Below are 22,126 nucleotides of genomic sequence, written 5' to 3'. Positions count from 1 at the left end.
CAAACTCCATGAGAATGACATGAGGAAAGGGAAGCGATCAGAATGTAAAAAAAAAAGATCTCTTTCAAGACTTACATTTTACATATGATTGAATGCTGAACTTCAAATTCTAGATTTGCAATTACTGGACATGTATAAACTTTAGTGGCTGAAAAGTCATCAGATATGCGTCCGGACAAGTTGTCTTCACCAGAAATAGGCTCACTCTTCCAAGTTTTGTTCAGCTTCTCCATGTCCTCCTTCAACTGATCCAAGCACTGGCTTAAGAATTCATGAGCGTCCTAAAATCATCAGTATGTTTCTTAAAAGTACAGCTTTAACATACCCTCAACATATTTATAAATAGCATAGATTCAATAGTTTAGTATAAATTATTTAAAGCTGGTTATGTATAGTAGAGCCATTGCAGATAATCCTCATTTAGTGACTACAATCTTGATCATTAAGTAAAACAGAAGTAAAACACTACAATATTATGACGTTACATTAGTTTTGCTTTCCTTTAAAAACTTGTGAAGTCATAAATGTGAGGACTGGTTGCAAAGTTACTTATTCATTACAAACATTTGCTAAGAAAGGAAGCTGCTAAATACCTCTAATTCAACTAAAATTGGCAACATTGGGATTCACTGTAAAGAATCATTATATTTATAATATTATTTCCTTTAAATTATATGCTTACATGTTTCTTCTTCAAATGGCAAAATACACACCAAGATATAAAAAGTAAAGTTCAAGAAGTAATTTCTGGACAGTGTACCAGAACCCCACATTCATTCCAGTATCTGCAACATCTTAATTGTTCCACCTTATCTCACCAACAACTCATTTCATAGACTGTCTAGAACAACTCTAAGCTATTCTCAATCATACTTTTGTTAAATTTGGCTAAATGCAAATAAAACTCATTAAAAAAGCAACAATGAAGCTTCCTTGTGAATTGAATAGATAATGCAATCAGTTAGGTTCTATTATGCAGAGAGAAATGTCTCAAATGTTCCTCAATTATAACTGGGTGCTTTTGTGTGCAATATCATTGCTATTTTAAGACCTAGGCAGAATTCCCTCCCTTTTAAAATCCTTATGCGAGGGACAGTGTAACAGACAACGAATAGTATATTCTCCACAAATATAACTATATTGTAAAAATATTTTTCCAAAGGATTGTCAGAGTACTAGTCTGTTACCAGAGCAGAGGGCATGGTTTGAAACTTTAGTTCAGTGCAAAGGCAGTGCAAATGAAAATAGGCTATTCTCCTTTACTGAACGAACAATAACATTTCAAGAAATGATACTCAGCTATCAGCTTTATCTTCACTCAAATAATAATTGTAAATGTAATCTATTCTGGTAAAAACAAATGATTTTTGACAAAAAAAATCATTTGTCAAAAATGCTTCTATTATGACATTCCCCTTCTTCTCCAATGCTGCCTCTATCCAATATCACCTAGTTATCTAATCCAAGGTTATTATGGAGGCCAGCATCTTAACTATTACTCAAGCTGTGCCAAGCTGTGTATCTAATACGAACATCAGCTATGATAAATGTTAGCCACTGTTCTATCTTGGAGGAAAAGCTGGAGGTATACAGTGAAGATCAAGATTCCACAGAAGGCAGATAATTAGTAGTTTACCAATTAACAGCTAAAACCCATATGTTTGTTCAGACCTTCCGAGATAGCTTTTTAACCTCCTGGGACATTCCTTGTAGCAGCAATAAGGTCAGCAGAACTGAGTGTGGAAACAACTGAGCTTACACATGTCCATAGATTTCAGGCTATCTTAGAAGGTCTGGACAAACAATAACTTTCAACATTATAACCAATTTATTTATTTTATAATTTAATTTGTATACCGCCCTTCTCCCGAAGGACTCAGGGCGGTGAACAAGGCAATACATAATAAAAAACAGGATACAAAAATTAAAAAGTGATTAAACAACTATGCCCGTAGTAATTGATACATATTAAAAATTAAAACTAATTATAAAAAACCCAACCCCATCCTGTCAGACCAGGCCAGCTTGTTCAAAAAAGAAGGTTTTGAGATCGCGCCGGAAGGAGCGAAGGTCGGGGGCCATCCGGAGCTCGACCAGTAAGCGGTTCCATAGGTCTGGTGCACCCACAGAGAACGCCCTCCACCTGGGGGCCACCAATCGGCATTCTTTGATCGGAGGCACCCTGAGGAGGCCCTCTCTGTGGGAGCGCACTGGACGGAGGGAAGTTGACGCCGGCCGCAGGTGTTGCCGTAGGTAATTGATACTGAACTTGTATCTATTCTGGAACCTGCATCTACATAACCATCTAGACTTCTCCTCCCTATTCCCTCCCTCCATGTATTTAAATCCTAGGTCAGTTAAGCCACTCACATATCTGATGAAGCTCATGTAAGCTGATGCCATATGATAAAAGCTGCTACCAGACTCCAATTTAGAGTTACATAGATTAACACAGCTCTCTCTCGCGCGTTACCTAGATTGGATAATGAAACTCTCCAAGGAAACAACTAAGCTCAGAGAGCACCAAGGACCCCTCGTTTCAACCCTGAGATACAAATATTCTCCTTTATTGGTACAGCTCTCTTCTTACAATGTTTTTAGTAGGGATATTCCAATAATTTTCTCAGAAATTTATTCAGATGTCTTTTCTAGATTTTCTACCCTATACAGTGCTGGAATATTACCCTTGGCTAAAAACAAGGTTAATAAAACAATCAACTAACTGGTCACATTTACAACAGATAATAGGGGTAACTGTTTTACAACTCTAATTTTATAGCTACAAGCGAGCTTTCCAAGAAAGATTTACATCAAAAATCAAGCCCCAAGGATGGCCATCTAACAACTGTGTATATTTTTTTCTGGCTCTTTTCCCAAAAAAGGATTACTTTAATTTGGGGTACTTTTTATGAAACAGCTTTTATATAAACACTATGTAGCAAGTGACAAAGCTCATAAAGTAGCTCAAACTACTGGCTACAGTTACTTCCGTGTAGGATACTTACATTTTGCATATAGCCAGAGAATCTCTCTGCTGTAGCTGAAATTGAATTTTTCACCTTTTTGAGTAGTTCTTTCTTTACTTCCGGGCTACATGCATCTTTTTTAGCAAGTAAATTGGTAAATCGTCTAGGAAAAAAATACACGACAATGTTTTCACATGAAAAAAGAATGTCGGGGTTATCAGACATCTGGCAATTTTGTCCTCATGTCCTCTTGACAGGCAGCGCACTTTCCTCCCACGTTCCTTAATGAATGCTAACCACAAGTTAACAAGCTCAGCTTTGTGACCTTAATTAGTTGATTAGCACCCTCTGGCTGGATTCTACCACCACCCGAAATTGACAGGACTTTAATCAGTCACCCACTGAAGACTTTTGCCTCCTAACCCACTTTGTCACATTCTTCCATTGAAAAGCTAGTCTTCCTGATGCTGGGAAAAATAATGTCATGTAAGCCTAAGAACTTTCATTTCTACACTCCTTTGAATTTTTGGCACGAATGCCAAGAAAGTTAAACAGCATGCCCTCCTTCATTCCTCTTTGTCTTCTTTTTTATTGATCGTGTCCTCCTTTGCCTAGTAACATAGCTGATAACCCTAAGCAATGTTTAATCATAAAAATATACTCCAAATTCCACTACTTTGCTTCCTAACTTCCCCTGAAAATGTGATCCTATCAATGCAGCTATGCAAACACGTTGAAAGGCAAGTAATTTTTGCTCCCCATTATTTTACCAGTATTCAAAACACTATTTTTGTAAGATGCAGTATGTTTAATAGAACTAGAACAGGGGTGTCAAACTCAATTTCATTGAGGGCCGCATCAAGCATTGTGGTTTCCCTCAGGGGGCCAGGTGGGTGTGGCCTGGGTGGGTGTGGCCTACTGGGTGGGTGTGGCTAGAGTGCGTATGGCCTACTGGGTGGGCGTGGCCAGCTCTACATCGTTCGCATCAAGGGTGCCTATGGGGGCCTGGGCAGGAGTGGGACAGATCTGAGGGTCACTGGCAGAAGGAGGGTCTCTGGGCCAGGGCCAAGGCAGTGGGGGCCGTTCCCTCACTGTTTCCAGGATGGCTTCGCGGGCCGCATGAAACCACTTTGCGGGCCGGATCCAGCCCCCGGGCCTTGTGTTTGACATGTTTGAACTAGAACATGAACATATATGGAAGAGTGAAAACAAGGAATACACCAGCAAAAGCTCAACGTTCTGTTCCTGATTGATACCATCTTTAACATCCAAGGAATTGCCTTTATAGATTTTCCAATGTTTAGTTTTAAAGTCAAAAAGCAGCAGGGATTTCATAACAAAACAAACTCATTTCAGGAAATCTAACATTTTCCCTTTGAAGCTTTATTAAAAAAATGTTTTAAAAGTTGAAATAGGAACATTTCAAGGAATTTCACAATACTGAATGATAGACATTCTTGTATTTTCATCTCATTTTGAACCTCTATTTTATTTGTGGAGCTGGATTGTATACGAAAGAAATATACTTCTATTTACTTTTACAATGGTCAAATTATATTTCTAGGAAAGACAGTGTAGATTTATACATTTTCACACAGTTATAAATTGCACAAACCATTTGGATGCTTCTTTTGAAATAATATTCATGAAAATATTTATTCCCCAAGCTGATGCTTACCTGATCAATGCATTGAATGGAACTTTTTTCCATGGGATACTTTGCTTCAAAAGATCATTAGCAAATGACTGAATTGAAAATAAAGACTGTAAAATAGCATTCATATAACAGGTATTTCCTAAATTTGTAAATCTGTGGAGAACAAGACAATATGACCAAATTAAAATACTGGCAGCATAAATATGATTTGCTACACAGATTACATCGTGGTTTCTTAGAAAATCTGCAAAGGGTTGCCCAAACAACAACAATGGCAGGGTAGACAACACACTGAGGAAATGTTAAATAAACCTTGCTTTAAGACACAGCTGAGGGGTCCCTGGGACAGCAAACAAAGATCACTGAATAGTGTAGCTCAGGAGTCCCCATCTGCCAGGTCTTGGCCCACTGCCTGGCCCTGAGCCCTTCAGAACTGGGCTGCAAAAGCGGCCGAGCGCATACAAGTGAGCTCCCTAACCCTACCACTGTTTGCACAAATGGAGCTGCGCACGCATGTGGACCACTCACGCAGAACCATCCCCCCCTGCCCCAGGCCAGTCACAAAGCCAGAAAGATTAGGGAACTCTGCTGTAGATGACTGGGATACAGTACTATTAGCAGCAAAGCTCCAGTGGGAGAAGCAGAAAAGCAGGTATTCTGGAGCAGACCTCAGGTCTAAAATTTTCACATTGCTCACCCAGAACTTGGAGAAAGAGGGATAGCAGGAAGAATCGTAAAGAGAAAATTAAATAGAAAAGAGCTAACAAAAAGTGAGGAGGGGAAAAAAATCTATCTGACATTGACTAGTGGTCATTGCCTAGCTAACCTAATTACAAATATTTACCTTTATTTGTTCGTTTGTTTGTTTTAGAAAAAAGGAAAACTCATTTGAGAAGACATTATAATTCTAACAGTGTCTTTGTGCATAAGTGTGGTCCTTTCCTACTCATTATCTCAACAAGCCATAACATTATGGTTTATACATGACCAAGAGGAAAACAAAAAGCACTTCCTAAAATGAAGTACTAAAGAAAGGATAACAAAAAAAAACACAAAAACACCTGATTACAGAAAATGCCGAGAAATCTTAAGGGAGTTTCTATTTCCTCAATAGCTAATTTAGCACATTTATACATTAAAAAGAGATGCTTAAGATACAACGACCAACCCTTGTAACTGTTGCTGTGGATGAGTGGTAAGGGGCACTCGAGGCTTGTTCCATCCCGTGTAATCCTGATTAGATCTCAGTCTTTTGACAGAAAGAGGGGCTGGTTGAGAGAGAAAGCCTAAGCTTCTTTTGGCAGAAGGATTCAATACATTAGACCTATAAAAGAAGAGGAATAAAACCCATTTCAAAGATGACAAAGCTTATTACTACAATTATGGTTAGATTATGTGGTTAAGCAAGCAAAGATGACACTTACTCAGAGAAATATCAAAGCATAAAAAGAAAAATATTGTACTTATCTTAAAAGATAAATTAGTTTTATTTTCATCCCGATAATTTAACAGGGGCCATCTTCAAATGTCAAGAATAAAATGAGGAAAGCATATAAAGGTTTTTTTTTTTAATCTAATAATTCTTGGTTGGGAGTGACACTGATTTGAAATAAGTATCGTAAGTTCCTCACATAAAGCAGCCACAGATTTTTCAGGTACGCTCAACTAAGAGCTAATAATATTATAAGGACAAGTTTTTAAATCTGATATATAAAAATAAATAAAACAGGTTAAATTGAATCTAGCAAGATGGAATAGCCATTTGTGCAGAAATTGCTGAGTTCCCTTAGGTGCAACTGTATTTCTGGATGGGACGACACTGTTCCTGAATGAACCGGTCTATGACTTGGGAATCAAAGACTCCAACTACTGTTAAATGCATAGGTAGATGCCCTGGTGTTTGTCTTGCTTCTGCCCTACCTGAAGCAAAAGCACATGGTAACAATGATTTATATCCCATCGCCACTTGTGGATTCTATTGCACTAAACCGTACACAGGACTGCTTTGAACATTAACTGGAAGATTCAATTGGTACAAAATGAAACTGTCCCTGCTGGGGAAAAGAGGTAAGAGTTGCCTCAGGCAAGTCACACTGATGTTGTGAATGCTGCATCTGTTATCAATAGGTTTCCAAATTAATTAAACATGCTGGTTTTAATTTTTAAAGTCCTATATGGCTTGGCACCAAAGTACCTTTAAGACATTCTTCTGATAGGACTTATTTATCTTCTAGGCTCATTTCAGCTGTGGAAGCTTAGGATACCACACAGCAAAAAACTGGTTAAATGGTTCCTGGCAGGTCTAAATATCCAAATAAAGCCTTCCTCAAATTGCCTTTGATTCCTGGTGTCTATCGAAAGCTAACCATATTGTTTTGACAGATCCAATATAGAAAAGATCTGCTATTGTGTTTTCCAGTCTGGCCTACAACCGCCATTAGCCCCTTAAGGGATACTAGGCCAACATTAGTTAGCTCCTTGGTGGCAGCTGCTGAGACTGCATATTTGTAACTAGACTTTTATACAATACTTGGAATGGCTTCAAGTGTCCTAAACTAATTAAATCATCTCACTTCCCGACACAAAGAAATGAAAAATATTCACTTTGGCATGATTATCTTAGCAGTAATATAAGGTGATTTCACAGAATATATATATTTGATGAATACAGAATTCTTACTATAAAACGTTTTAAAGGAGAGTAACTATTTTTGATACCTACCTGTCCAAATTAGAATTACTAGCTGAATAATCCTTTGTAGAAGATCTGCTACCATAAAATGAAGATGACTGTAAAGGCAAAACCCCTGGAAAGAGACAGATACAACTTTTCGTAAAAACTGACTTAACAGGCCAGCAATATCATACACACAAATATTCAGTAATTCAAATGAGATTCAGATTCAGAATGTATCAAGTTTATCAAAAGTCTGATATGTCTCTTGAAATTTTGGATTGACTGTATTTGCTAAGCAAAGCAGAGACAGTCCTCAACAAAACTGAAATACTGGAAATTTATTTTACAAACACCTTATTCTCAAAATTCTCATCTCTGGCCAGCAGTATCATTTTTAATCCCCGTTTCCTTCAACTAATTATCATGTTGCGTATCGGCTTTATTAGAATTTATTACCTGGTCATTTATTTCGGGCAGCAGGATCATATTAAGCAGTAAGGTGCATACACATAAGAAATGCATTAAATATTTTACATGCAACATCTTTAAAACCAGTCTAAGGCAGAACATTCATATTATATGTTACAGTATGGATTTTCAAACTGGGTTTGTGGAACCCTATAGTTGTACAAGCACTTGATGGGATTTCGTGAGAAACAAAGAGGTAAAAGGTTCAGTTGAGCAGAGCCAATTTTTCATTGACAGAACTTTGCCTCCTGATCAGGGATTCTGAGAAATATATATATATATATATAAATAACAGTTTATGTGGCCTGAAAAAGTTTGAAAATCCCTGTTAGAGTAGACTTGGGGAATGCTTTCTGATTTGAAAGCTGAAGTCAAATAGCAAAGGCATGCTCTCTTCAACTTGCATCATTTATGAAGTACTTATTCTGTGAGTCCACTTTCTATAAAATGGCTGTCTTAATTTTCAGTGAAACTATTTTGTAGCATGAAAAAACATTAAAACTAAAACCTCCAAAATTTCTGTTTAGGTACAGAATGCTTGATGCGGGATTAACTATTGAGGTGAAGGTAGGGACATTTACTGTTTACTAAGACCATTTCTTATTAAAACTGAGAACCAAAAATAATTTGCCACTGATATGAACTAATGTGCTCTCTTGTTACAATCATTATAGTTTATGTGCCATCTGATTCCCAGTGACTCTGGGTGCTTGTAAAGAAAAAAAATGACTTGGGCCTTTATATTCTGACCTAATATATATGGTTACATTTTATTTTCTGCCAATTTTATACTTAGTAAGGCAAATCCAAAATAATTCTGCAATGTTTTAAAATTAATTTTTAGAAAACCAACAAAACACTATCAAAAACAGTACCATTTCTTTACCTGATATCCTGTTTTCCTCAGCCTGCTTCATATTCAGCTGCTTTTCTCTACTGCTGTGTAAAAATTTCCGTGCTGGATCAGTCATGGCTTTGTTATTGCTATAGACAAATACATGTGATCTTAACTTCATTATTTGTAAAATACTCTGTGCTACTTCGATCTGATATATTAATTCTTAAGTTTAAATTTATCTGCAGTCACAAATGGCTCCCTAAAACTCTCAAACCTACTAGAAAAATACACCCAAACACTACTTCAATATAAATCTGCCTCTTTCAAACATTTAATTTAGTTAGCACAGAATGGAAAGGCTCAGCTTTTTATCTGAAACCTCTCATCTTCTTCAGAGACGGGCTCTGGGTTATGTATAAACATGAAAACATAAAAACTACACGTCAAATGCAAAAATAAGCAAAGATAGTTAAAATTCAATATTAAAGTTAATTAAAGGTGGGGTAGGGCCTTCAGGGCGCTAACCAGCCCCACTCCTGTGTGCTGCTCTATGAGCCCCAAGCAAAACAGCAGAGCTTTAACTACCACACTGAAGTACACAGAAAATGTACATGCATGCACAGACACACACACACACACCTCAATCCATATTATCAAATCCTTACAGTTTTTAAGAGGATTAATATTAACACTTGCATCTTTTCCCTGAAATATTATATCATTCTGATTTTAAAAGTTTGGAGTAACTAAAATATCTAACGTTGAAAAAAACAGAACTTGAGAAAAATAAAAACACACCTTGATGAATCATTTTCTTTAGGATAATCTTCATTCATCTCAACTGCAGAGGGTGTCCTTTTCCTCCTTTCACTATTTCATAAAGGAAAAATAAACATTTGTTTAATTCACAAGGAAAGAACCCCATCTACTTCAAGCTTAAGATATTTTTCAAAGAGTATCAAAGACTTTTAACTATGAAAAGTAAAAAAAAGAAAAGAAAGAAAAAGCTTAAATGCTTATTTATGATTAAATTTATTGGCCACCCATCTCACCACAGGGCAACTCTGGAAATGCTTCCCAACATTTTTACATATATTCTAGACCAGGGGTAGGCAACCTCGGCTCTTTTATGACTTATGGACTTCAACTCCCAGAAATCCTGAGCCAGCTGGCTCAGGATTTCTGGGAGCTGAAGTCCATGAGTCATAAAAGAGACGAGGTTACCTACTCCTGGACTCTAGACATTTCACTTATTTGTTGTGGTTAGCTGCGAAGTTGTGTCCGACCCATTGCGACCCCATGGACAAGTTTCCTCCAGGCCTTCCTGTCCTCTTCCATCTTCTGGAGTCCCTTTAAGCTCACTTTTCACTTATACATAAAATCACATTTACCTGAAAAGCTATTTATTAAAACATCTTTACAACCTATTCCTATTTCTTGTCATGAATATTGAAAGTTGCATTGCCTCCAAAGTTTTCATACCGGTTTTCTAATAATCCATTTCTGTGAGGTGTGGAAGCAGTAGTAGTTGAGATATTGACCCTGCTGAAAGACATTCCAGTTACTGGAGAATTCTTAAGTGATGCTCTTCCTTGGCTGACCAATACTTTACGAAATGGAGTTTCATCTTTATTTTCTACAATCACTCTTCTAGGAGTCTAAAAAATCAAAGAGAAAATGCTAAAATCAGTTGAAACATACTAATGGTGTGCAAAATACTTTGAAATGAACTATTTAAAAACTGAGGTGCCCATTTTTGATCTCGTGACAAAAACATTTCAAGATGACTAAAGCAGAATATTCTGAAAAGCTGACCATTCAAAATTGAACTGTTTTGCATACTCCTACAACATGCAATATTTATCATAACTCATATCAGAAAGTAAAAAATCAGGATTAGTGGGAGTTATCATCCAGTAAATACCTATCAATTAATTTGCGTAAAACAGGGATTTGTTACAGTTGTGTAATTTATCTCTCATTTTCATCTGAACACAGTGAAAAAAGTTGCTTAGAACTATAAGATATAAAAGGCCTTGATTAATGTAGCTCCTCTGCAATTTAAAGAGAGGCTCAGCTCTTTTTCTACTAGTTAAATCAATGAGACTAACAATGTTTCATCTTGCAAAAAAAAAAAAAACAACACCACACCACCTTTGTGTTAAGTTCAATGTAAGCAATAGCACCTAGAAAATTAAGCAGGATTTGATTAGTTAGCATGTGGCGTACAACCACTATAAATTCCAGAGCTACAGACTAGACTAGGAATTTAAAAAACACTTCACAGGAAAGTAATGGAAATTCACTTTCATGCTGCTGTTAAGAAAAGAATATGGACATATTGTTAACATTTTTACCCTCCTAGTAAATATTCTGAGACCGTTGAAGGGACCAATACCAGAGACTGAGGTGGGCTATCTCTCTCTCTCTCTTCCCGCCCTCCCCCCATCATTTCCTTAACTTTTAACCAGGCAATATGGCACATCATAGGGCAACAATTTTTGAACCAAGGTACTTCAACTTACTGAATATGCCCAAAATCTAGGATTTACAATTCCTCTGAAACTGAAATGTAGCAAACTTTATAAAACATTTTTTGTGCTGATGTTTGTGCTATGCAATTCAACAGACTATTTTTCAAGGCAGATACATCTCTGAAAGTATCAAAACTTTTTTTTTTAGTGAAAGCAGAATATCAGAAGTTCTGTCATTATTGGGCACTGAAGAATCTGCTAAGGAAATACCTTTAAAAGAATGACCGAATGGGTCTTGGGTTGTCTAGTATACTACTAAAATACTCCTGTTTGTCTTGTGTCAACTTTCCGTTATATTGCTGGTTATTTATTGATTCACCTGATTTGATTCTGGCGATTAATTCATTGAGACCCTACAAAGTATTATTTTTGCCTTATTATAACTGCCCATTCCCTATTTCCTGATTTGAAATCTTTGTTTCTGACCTTGATCTATTTGTCTGCCTCACTAGACAATGATCTTCCCTCTGCATCTGCAAAGTCCAATCATTTTAACGATCCTGAAATCAATGATTTTCATGGACAAAGCAGAAAGCCACCCCTATGAATAACTGCTACTAAAACTTTAGGAAAACTGCAACAACTAGATACAGTAGTTTTGACTTCAGTTTAGCCTCTCTACTATTAAACTTGCTGTGTAAGAAACCCTATTTGACTGTTTCTAGCTAACACTGCTCTGGAATATGCCAACAGATAGTTGTGGCATTTTGCTCTAACTTAAAACTTTGCGCGCATGCAATTATACTTTGAAATTATCAAGAAAATAACGAGAACCGAACAGGTCAGTTGTTCTGTTCCCCCAATAAATTTAATCATCCAACCGAATTATTTCCTTCCTTATTTTCCACTTTAGTAATCACTAGCTCCTTTTTTCTACATTTTTTTCCATCGTTAGGAGAAAATATTTAACAGTCATGACTTTCATTACTGCACCAGTCTTATTCAAGCTACAAATAATTAAACTGGAATCAAGAGTTTATCCACAAGATTTGAGTCATTGGTAAGCTTGCTGGAGAACTGAATGCTTCCTGTAAGGTCATTTAAGCGCCTGGCTAAATAGAATTGCCTAATGTTAGAAGCCCGTTCCTATATGCTTGAATATTGTATGTGCATAACAACAAAAACTAAATGTGATTGAAGAACATGACTTTAACCAATGGAGGGAGCTGCCTTAATCTTATTCTATCATACTCTTTCTACATTTGTTTACTAAATGCTTGCTTTCTAAACTGAAAAAGAAATCAAAATGTAGTTTTCTGAAAAATCTTGCATAAAACATACTTTTCGTGTCTAGGATTCAATCACAATAAGCTTCCAAGTCCTAACCTGGATTAGGCCACATGAGCTTCAGATTCAGAAGCAACAAAATTCTGTAAAGAACAGTGGTCTAAAACAGAACACTGGAACTACTCTGTGTTCCTTCTCCTTGGAGATGGATTTTCATCCTAAAGTCACCCCACCCTTCATTTACATCAATGAAGTACTTATCTCCAGTCTCAGCTATTAAAGGAAAGGGGCCTTTCCCCATCATGAGGGATAATATAATATATATTATAATATAATAATATAATATAAACATACTTTTTTGAACAAGCTGGCCTGGCCTGATGAGGGGATTTGGGGGGGGGTTGCTATTGTTATTTTATTAGGTTTTAAAGATGTATTTTAGTATGTGGGCATTTATTTAATCTAGTTTTAACTTTTGTAATTTGTATTTTTATTCTTGCCCTGTTCACCGCCCTGAGTCCTTCGGGAGAAGGGCGGTACAGAAATATTATTAAATAAATAAATAAATAATCAGTTAGCTAAACAAAAAAGGTAAAATAACTTTTGAAAACATATTCTCTGTGGCATTCTAAACTGAACTGAAACTCAGGAAGGGAACAGGAATATCAAACACAGTAGGAGAGGAACCTCTACTTTTTCTCTAGAAGCTACATTTCCTAACTGGATAGAGGAAGAATTCTTCCTATGTCCAACAAAAACAATATTTGTGTTAAATATGATCATCATCATCATCTTCTTCTTGTGAAACTATATCCTGTAAAAGAAATGTACATTATTCTAAGGAGAAAAAAGAGCTCAGCAGTTCTGGCACAGGTAATATAGCACAGGGCTCCTTCACGTTATGCTAGTAAAAGATTCTCCAAAAACTGCACACACAAATGAATTCACATCAAGTGAGACACTCCGTCTGTGGGATAAAGAGGGCTACAGGGTACAATATCCTCATCCAAATGCATTGACAAATGTGCTCATAAATTTCTAGGGTCTATTTTTCAGTGCTATGCTATCCAAATATATCTTCTTCCTTGTGTTCTACATACAGTGAAAACATTTTCTCCATCTTTTCTACGATTAATTTTTAATGCACATGGTTACCATGGCAGACAAAAATAGAGAATAATAATAATAATAATAATAATAATAATAATAATAAGAAGAAGAAGAAGAAGAAGAAGAAGAAGAAGAAGAAGAAGAAGAAGAAGAAGAAGAAGAAGAAGAAGAAGAAGAAGAAGAAGTTGGAAGGGTCCTTGGAGGTCACCTAGTCCAACCCCCTGCTCAGGCAGGAAACCCTATACCATTTCAGACAAATGGCTGGCCAGTCTCTTCTTAAAAACCTCCAGTGTTGGAGCATTCACCACTTCTGGAGGCAGGTTGTTCCACTGGTTAGTTGTTCTAACTGTCAGGAAGTTTCTCCTGACAGAATGCATCACAGTGGTACGAATTCTTTGTTATGTTGCACACAGTAGAACCAAAGCAAGGAGGGTCTATGAGGGCATATGAGAGATGCCACATGGGTTGGGAAGGTATGCAAGGAGGCGTGAGGGATGGGCACAAGGTGTGCAAGAGGTCTGGCTCAGGAAGGGTGCATGCAGATTGGGGAAGGTACCAGTGTGTGACCAGCTAGTAAGGCACAAGTACAGAAGGACGAGGGGACTCAAAGGTGCTTTTTTCAAGAGGCAACTGAACTTTCTTTTTTCTTTGAAGATGTTTCGCTTCTCATCCAAGCAGCTTCTTCAGCTCTGACTGGATGGTGAGGAATGGAAGGATTTATACTCCTTGCAGACAGCTGGTCATTTGCATTCTTTTAGAGAGCTGCTGAGCCACCTGGAGGTTTATCTGTGTCATCAGGGTCACTTGAGTAGTGCAAATGGGTGTGGAGCCTGGGGGAGGGTGCACTGGCGGGAGAGATCTACCCCAGCCATTTTCAATCTTCCCTGTCAAGCTTTTCCTTTGATTTTCTGGGAATATGGAATATTACAAACAGCAATCCTGTGATTTCAGGGTGCTTGGCAGCTTGTGTATGGAACATTACAAACAATCGTGTGATTTTGTAGGAAGTAAGACCAGGTTGCCAAGGATCCAGACCACGATCATGTGACTGCAGGGGTGCTGGGATGATTGAAACTCCAAAGACCAGTGATAATCGCTATTCATTTAGTGCCACCACAGCTTTGAACAGTTGTGAACAAGGGCTACCTGTGTGTATGATTAGTTGCATTGTTGTGAATTCACATATAGCAAATTCCCATAAAGGAAAACCTGTAATTGTCTGCCAAGAGTACCATTGGCAGAGCAAATATATTAATTTTACAATGATGAAAGAATTTAGTCAGTAGCCTTATGTCTTTCAAGGAAATATTTGTGTCAAAGATCACCAGTAGGACTGCTCTTTCTGCTGTTTTGGCCTTGATACTTTCCAGAATTGAAAATCATCAAGGTGAAACTGAAATAACAATCTACTCCAGACAAATTCAAAACCTTCTTGCCTTGGATAGCTACCACAAATAGTAAGTTTGATATTAAAGCAGATATTCAGTTCAATAAACATGCTATTTATTCTCAGTTTGGTATAATGGCTTGAGGCGTAAAAAAGCATAGATTATCTATTACAGAAAAGACAGAAATGGAGAAAAGACAGAAATGGCCTTCACCATGCATGATTGATCAGTCAGTAGTGCCTTCATTTTAACTGTGGCAGAGAAATATGGTGGAGTGACATAAAAATCTGTGACACTCCTGAGCTGCATATAGCAGGAAGAATACCATGGCCAAGCAATGGAAGAAAATGTCAAATAGAAAAGCACTGGAATTAATAAAGCTTCTCCACTCTCTTTCCTTTCTTCCCACAGTGTTTACTAAAGACATCAATTTTGGCAGGATTGAGATGGGAGATGAAAATTAAATATATTAATTAAATTTAACTGTAAGAGGCTAATTAGCATTAACTGTAAAATAATTGTAATGGTAGAAAAGCTTATTAGGAGTTACTCTAACCTATTTAGAGGTCTAACGGTACCCTATAGCTGATGAGTCCATGAATAAATGATTATTAAGCTGCGGAATAATAGGCTTAATTAGTATGCAAAAATATATCTGGATCTATGTATTCTTTCTGTAATGATTTCTACAGCTATTCATAGGCTCCCTTAATTTGGCCCCATTCTTCTTTTTCCATGGATATTAAACTTCAAGTTCCTAAGAGGTACAAACAGAGTCTGTTCTTAGAACAGAAGTTATACACAAAGACGCTAAGATGTCATCTTACCAACATCCCTATCCCCATAAAAATGAATTTTGTCACTATTAAAAAGAAAAGGAAAAAAATATACCTGGCCTTCAAGGGAAGGTAACTGTCTGTTAGAATCCTTCTGCATGGCTCTATTGCTTAAAACTCCTCCAAAACTGCCAGATCCATGAGATAATTTCACAGCTAAAAACAAAATATAGTTCCATATAAATTTTACACACTTCATTTATATATACGTTACTATAATTCTTTTCCTGACACTACAATCATTGAGAAAAACACAAACTTGCATACTGATGTTGCTCACAAAAATGGTATTATTCAAGGTCAGCTGTATAAGTTTATTTATTTTATTTATTTATTTTTATTACATTTATATCCCGCCCTTCTCCGAAGACTCAGGGCGGCTTACAAGCTTAGCAGTAGCCTTCATTCTATGTATATGCCTGCTTGTTAGGGCTTTCACACACACCCCAAGCGGCATTATTACAAAGTCAGCTTAATTGCCCCCAACAATCTGGGTCCTCATTTTACCTACCTCGGAAGGATGGAAGGCTGAGTCAACCTTGAGCCTGGTGGGACGCGAACCTGCACTAATTGCAGGCAGCTGGTGTTACTTAAGGAGGCATCAGCCCACTGCTCCACCAAGTTTAAAGATTAAAATTCATTTCTCATCCCTATGGGAAGTATACATCTTCCTCAAACTCGGTTCTGAGATCAGAGGCCTGGGAGTTTGAGGGTGCACTGGTGTTATGTATCTTCTTTTTCTGCCATGTTCTTCCAGACTGTTGAGTTTCTGCTGTTGGTGTTTCCATTGTTACTTTCTGCACTGCAGTTGGGAGTACACCTTGGATGGTTCTTTAGAGAGCAGAGGCTTTATCTTAGTGGCCTCTACTTCTCTAGTGTATCTCCTTAGCCTGGTAGGCAGTGCTGTGGGCCTTCGTTTAGCAGTCTGTAAGGTTCCAGAGAGAGTCAGGCCATTGTATTTTCAGCAGGTGAGTCTTAATCTTCCTACCCTGCTGTAATTCCACCAGCTAACTAACCTCTCCCTAGCTTCCTTGAACTTAACTTCTAACCTCATTTCCCAGTGGTGGGTATGTACCACTATTATTCTTGCTTATGTAGCAAAAAGTCTCCAGGATTATAGGAGCTGTAGCATATACCAGTTCATTGGCTTGAGTCACGGTGGTAGTAGGGATTGTCATGAGGGCTCTACTAGCATCTCCTAGCACACTACTTGGTGGTATGTCTCTATTGAGCCTTGATAACTAGTCTCAAGAATTGACCGTAGCTGATTTATCCAAAATCTTATGGCTTATATCAACTGCTGGGCTCAGAAATTGATGGAATATTAGTGATGTTCCAGCTTCAGGTGTTGGCTACACAGCTGATTGTCGACAGAGTTGTTCTTCCAGCTATTCTCGAGACTGAGATGTCAAATGTAGTTGATCTATCTCAAGTTGCGAGAACAGTTTCCTCTTCATTTTGCTGAAGTGTTGGGTAACTAGCTGTTTTCAGTTAGTGTCTTCTGTCCATTCAGCTTCCTCACATGTTTCATATATCCACTCCGGTTAGATCTATTGCTGCAGTAGCAGTCCATCAATTCTAGGTTCTCTTGTCTCATCCATGCAGGGTTTGTTCCAGTAGCCCACTTATTGTCAGACTGTCCTGGTTCCTTAATATCTGACGTGGATTTTGTTAATCCAGACAACTTCCAGGCGGGCATGACTCTCCTAATTTGTGTCACTCTCATATTTGAGGTAAGCAGTAAAGTAAAGTGGTAGAGGTCTTTGCCTAGAGACCCTAAGTGACAAGTACTAGCAGCCATTTGAACCTTCATCTCCCATGTCAAAGGCAGTGCTCTAACCATCACACTATCCAGTTGCTTGCTCTCTCTCTCTCTCCCTCCCCCCCTCTCTATCTATGTATCTATCTATCTATCTATCTATCTATCTATCTATCTATCTATCTATCTATCTCCTCTCCAAGAAATTAGAAAGTTGTTTTATACTAACCTGTCTGAATCTTGTTTTGAATAGCTTCCAGATACAGCTTCATTTCATCAGCATCTTTCGATGGTATTTTATCAAGAGTCAAAACACTAGAATCCTTCAGTGTTATCATCAAGCAACACAATTTCCCTTTACTTGGTCGTACAACTACATTTTTTATATTATGGTTCAACTAGAAAGAAAATACATGAAAACCATATATGTACATATACATATATAAAACCACATATGTATAAAAAAGTTTATATCATAGCCTGTGTATGTTCATAAACTCTATAAGCATCCAAACACAAATTCTAAGTACAATGACACTTTATACAACCTTATTACAAAGGGAAAGTCTTTTTTGACAGAGGGCAATATTTACGTTTGTCTATTTGACACCACAATATAAAATGGGACTACCATTCTTTATTCTAAAACTGCTATCCAATTTTCAATCTGTCATTCCTATTCTGTCTCTTTTTTAAAAAATTAAGAGAGTTCATATTTTTATCATACAAATTGGATATTTCTCAGCTAAACATAAAACTGTTGATACAAATAAAAGACACTGTGTGCTCCAAAAGGCAGAGGATTAATGCAACCTTTAAATCATTTTGTTCATTCAGTAGGGTTTACTCCAATACAAACATGAATATGAGGTTTCCAGAATTGAGACGGGATCCCACACATATTTTGAAACTGTCATGGAAATGGTGCATATAAAGGAGTAGAACCCAAAAAATGAATCAAACAGCGTTTCAACATTAGAATTCAAAGAAAATTAAGCAGTAATCACCTTTAACCTTAGCGTCCTCATTAAAAATGCATAATGTTTACAAAATACAAGTATTTTTCTGACAAATTTAACATTTTTATTTTTTCTTTAATATACAAATTCACTGAACATACACAACTGAATAATTTCCAATATAATAATGTCAGTGTTCTGAAAAAGTGAAATGAATCTGTGAGGAAAATTCAAGTGACAGTTAAATGAATTTGAAAAGGACAGCTACTCATAAAGGCTCAAATCATAAGATACTTCAAACAAAAAGAAGCCCCTGACAATCCAACTCACCGGAAATATTTTTGGAATTCCTCCAGCATTGTAGTGAACTACCAAAATCACTTTGCTGTCTTTATCCACAATTTCAAATGTTCCTTCTTTCCATTTTGTAGTCCCAGTTTGTATGCTCCGCATGCGAACAGACCCATGTAATTTCAATGGAGTCATATTTTCATACAAATATTTTCTGAAAATAATGAAGACTAGTCTTTAACACAGCTTTTTTAAAAAAATAAATTTAAAAAGTTGTTTACTATGGTTTACATCTATTCCAAAACTTGGCAGTAAATTTAAAATCAAGTAGTTTGTACATTAACTTTCTAAAATGTGACTACCCCCAACCCAAAATGCAGCCTAATTTCAGCTGTGCTTGCTTACCAGTGAAACAAATACTACTGGCATAATTAATTCTCCATGAAATAGGGAGGGCAATGCCTCATGAATCCCAAACTATTCCAGAATATTAAAGGACAGGGGAAAGTACATGGGACAGAAATACTGAATCTTAACAGTTCATCGCAAATACAGCAGAGCAGAAATAAATCTGATATATTCTGATGAGCTACCCAACTTCCAAGTGTAACTGAATTGGATGAAGTAGCTGAAAGACCTAACAGCTTTTCTAAAGAAATTTAGGAATATGAGGTGTGTGTGTGTGTGTGTGTGTGTGTGTGTGTGTGTGTATTAAACCAAATGCTAAATGAATTATAACAGTTGAAGCAAATCTGAAGGAATGCCATGTACAGGGACACTGTATTCAAGGCTTCCCAGTGATAGCTCCCTGCCTCTGTTATCAACCTACTCCCAAATATTCAGGCCACCACCTTTCAAACTTATTTTTTGCAAAGACACATAAAAACATGGCTTCAGAGAAGCATTTGAAGATGTCTGAAGATTCTGCATCCTTTAATGGTGTCACATCAGAGTCCTCTTTGGTATGTTTGTTACAGATTTTTTAAAGTTTAGTTTTATGCAATGTAAACTGCTCAGAGTCTTGAAACACCACATAAACCTAAGGAAAAAGTTTCTCAAATTAATTTTGATAAAACCGATGATTGGTGGAAACATTCTCCAATTATTTAATGAGAAGACTATTCATTATAACAGCACTAGTTGAATACAGTAATAATGATTTTAATAATATTAGCTACTGAGTGTTCTGATACCAATAGCTCATATGAGTAACTGCTTTTCTTGATTTTAATGGTAATAATTTCTTTTTTCCTATGATATATAACCTGTTAAAATTAATCATGGATTAATGTTAATATAGTCAAAAACATTTTTCTTTTTTTAGATTGTATAAGTTTTTAACCTTTCTTTCATATTATTCAAATAAGCTCAATGTCTAATCAGATATCATTATTTACCAGATCATTTAATTAAAACCTAAACATTAAAAACATTTCACGAGTGTGAAAGAAGCTTTAATATTCTAATGTTTAATTTTAAATATTGCTAACACATTCCAAATCTCTACTACTAATGGTGCCCAAGTATCTTTCCTTTTTAATATTAAAATAATTTTAGCAAGGTTGGAAAAGTATTAGCTCTGACACCGCTAGTAGTACAATACACTACTTTTAACACTGAATCCTATTTTTTAGCAAACCGATCCTACAATATTCAATGTGTTTAAGCTGACTAGAATCATGAGTTTAATTTTTCAGTATACTGAAGTTACACTTGTTGCAAAATGGCTTTTATTCTTAAAATCCTAATTAGAAAACAGATACACAGATTTTTGTGTATCTACATTTTAAATATAACAGAACTCTATTGTGTATTTCAAAAGAAAATAAAACTCAATTTCTTAGGTTATACTCTTCTACAAAACAGATATGAATTCTTCCATAGACATTTTGGGAAACAATGTGTCAGAAAGGATAAAAAGTTGCAAAGTGTATTTTCAAATAATACCATTGCTATGTATGGGTTCAAAGAGACACAAATACTATCAAAGTGAAAAAGATGTGAATAGATGCTAGTGTATCCTAGTGCCCATTTTTACTATTTCTTCAACCCACCTATCCCCAATGATTTATTGCAGTTGGGAACATTTATAATAAATATCAGGGACTAATCCCCTGAAAATGTCACTAACAATAGAAAAAATCAAAGGGTACCACAGGTAGTCCTTGACCTATAGTGGCAATTGAGATACAAATTTTTATCGCTAAGTGATGCAGTCATTAGGCAAAACATCATGTGACCACATTGCTTAGCAACAGCAGTTCCAATAGCCTCAACTGCGGTCATTAGGCCATGACAGCACTGTCAGTAGGCAAGGACCTTATGCTTCTCCTGTCCTGCCACCTTCACTCCAACTCCCCCAACCCTCCTATCTCCTCCACATCTCTGCCCTTTTGGCTGCTCTGCACTGTGCCACTTACCCCTGCCATCCCCCACTGATCCTTGCCATCTTCTTCCTGCTTCTAGCCTGGCAAGGTGGAGCCCAGGGATGTGCGTGGTAAGTACAACAGGGTGACATGCCATGCCCAACACTAGTTAAGGCAGGAATGCTGATGGCAACTCCCCAGGCAAAGATGGAGATTATATGAGAGGTACTGTTTGAGGTGGTGGCAGAACCAGAGAAAACGGAGGGATGCAGGAACTTGGTGCACAGCAGAGTCTGTTGGAAGACTCCTGGAAAACCAGTCTGCAGGCTTCAGCAAGGGGTAAAGGAAACCCCAGAACTAGCAGAACTTACCCATTGGCCCTTTGCTCAGCCCTGCAAAGCTTTGCAAAGGGTAGCAGCTTCCAATGTCCTAAAACCTGCTAAACCGATTCTCCAGGGGCACTTCTACAGAATGCTCTGCAGTTCACATTAGAAGCTGCTGGTTTGTTTCTGAGGCTCACTGGGCTTAACTTCAATTTTTCAGTACTATTGTAATTTTGAATGGTCACTGAATGAATAGTCACAAGTCGAGGACTACCTGTATAAATCAAATATTGACTGGCAGAATAAAATTTCATATAAACTAGGATAAACACAGTTAACTCCCCATGTATTTTTCTTCTTCTTCTCAGCAAGCTGGTTCAGACTTGAAAGGCAGCTTCAAAAGTTTCAAAGCAGCAAGCAGATGAACGCAAGAGACCAGCTGCCAGGATGTGCACTTTCTACGCTGCCCATTTTTAAAACACTGAAGTAGTCTATCAATAAAGGAAACCAGTCTTACTTGCTTCAATTCTACATGCCAGGTTTCCGCTAGAGACACAACAGCAAAGTCAGTATGCCAGCAGCTAGTCTGGTGGTTAACCTTTGAGGCATTTTGTGTAGAGGATAAGAAGCCTTGGTTGGAGAAATTAAAAGATGGATTAAGGTTAAGATTTCAATCTGGAGCAGCAAAAAGTCAGACGGGGTGATGGGAAGAAAGATAACGGCTCCT

The 22,126-nt window shown here is 37.1% G+C and overlaps 1 protein-coding gene across 5 annotated transcripts in view; it reads right to left on the bottom strand.

The window, feature by feature from the left end:
• USP37 (ubiquitin specific peptidase 37) overlaps positions 1-22,126 on the bottom strand; it is a 42,918-nt gene that overhangs the window by 19,413 nt on the left and 1,379 nt on the right. For all 5 annotated transcript variants that reach the window (XM_083349376.1, XM_083349374.1, XM_083349375.1 and 2 more), the window contains exons 2-12: positions 18,750-18,924; positions 17,690-17,858; positions 15,757-15,857; positions 10,089-10,264; positions 9,405-9,476; positions 8,655-8,752; positions 7,346-7,430; positions 5,792-5,947; positions 4,645-4,776; positions 3,006-3,129; positions 76-281 (exon numbers count right to left, since the gene is read on the bottom strand). In XM_083349376.1, the coding sequence (XP_083205502.1) occupies positions 76-281; positions 3,006-3,129; positions 4,645-4,776; positions 5,792-5,947; positions 7,346-7,430; positions 8,655-8,752; positions 9,405-9,476; positions 10,089-10,264; positions 15,757-15,857; positions 17,690-17,858; positions 18,750-18,905 (1,475 nt within the window). In that variant the 5' untranslated portion in view covers positions 18,906-18,924. The remainder of the gene's footprint in view (positions 1-75; positions 282-3,005; positions 3,130-4,644; positions 4,777-5,791; positions 5,948-7,345; positions 7,431-8,654; positions 8,753-9,404; positions 9,477-10,088; positions 10,265-15,756; positions 15,858-17,689; positions 17,859-18,749; positions 18,925-22,126) is intronic.

The sequence above is a fragment of the Vipera ursinii genome, assembly GCF_947247035.1.
Source record: "Vipera ursinii genome assembly, chromosome: 1".
In the NCBI taxonomy this organism is placed as follows: domain Eukaryota; kingdom Metazoa; phylum Chordata; class Lepidosauria; order Squamata; family Viperidae; genus Vipera; species Vipera ursinii.
The sequence above is the reverse complement of the archived record's forward strand: the minus strand, read 5'-3'. Positions and strand labels throughout refer to the sequence as shown.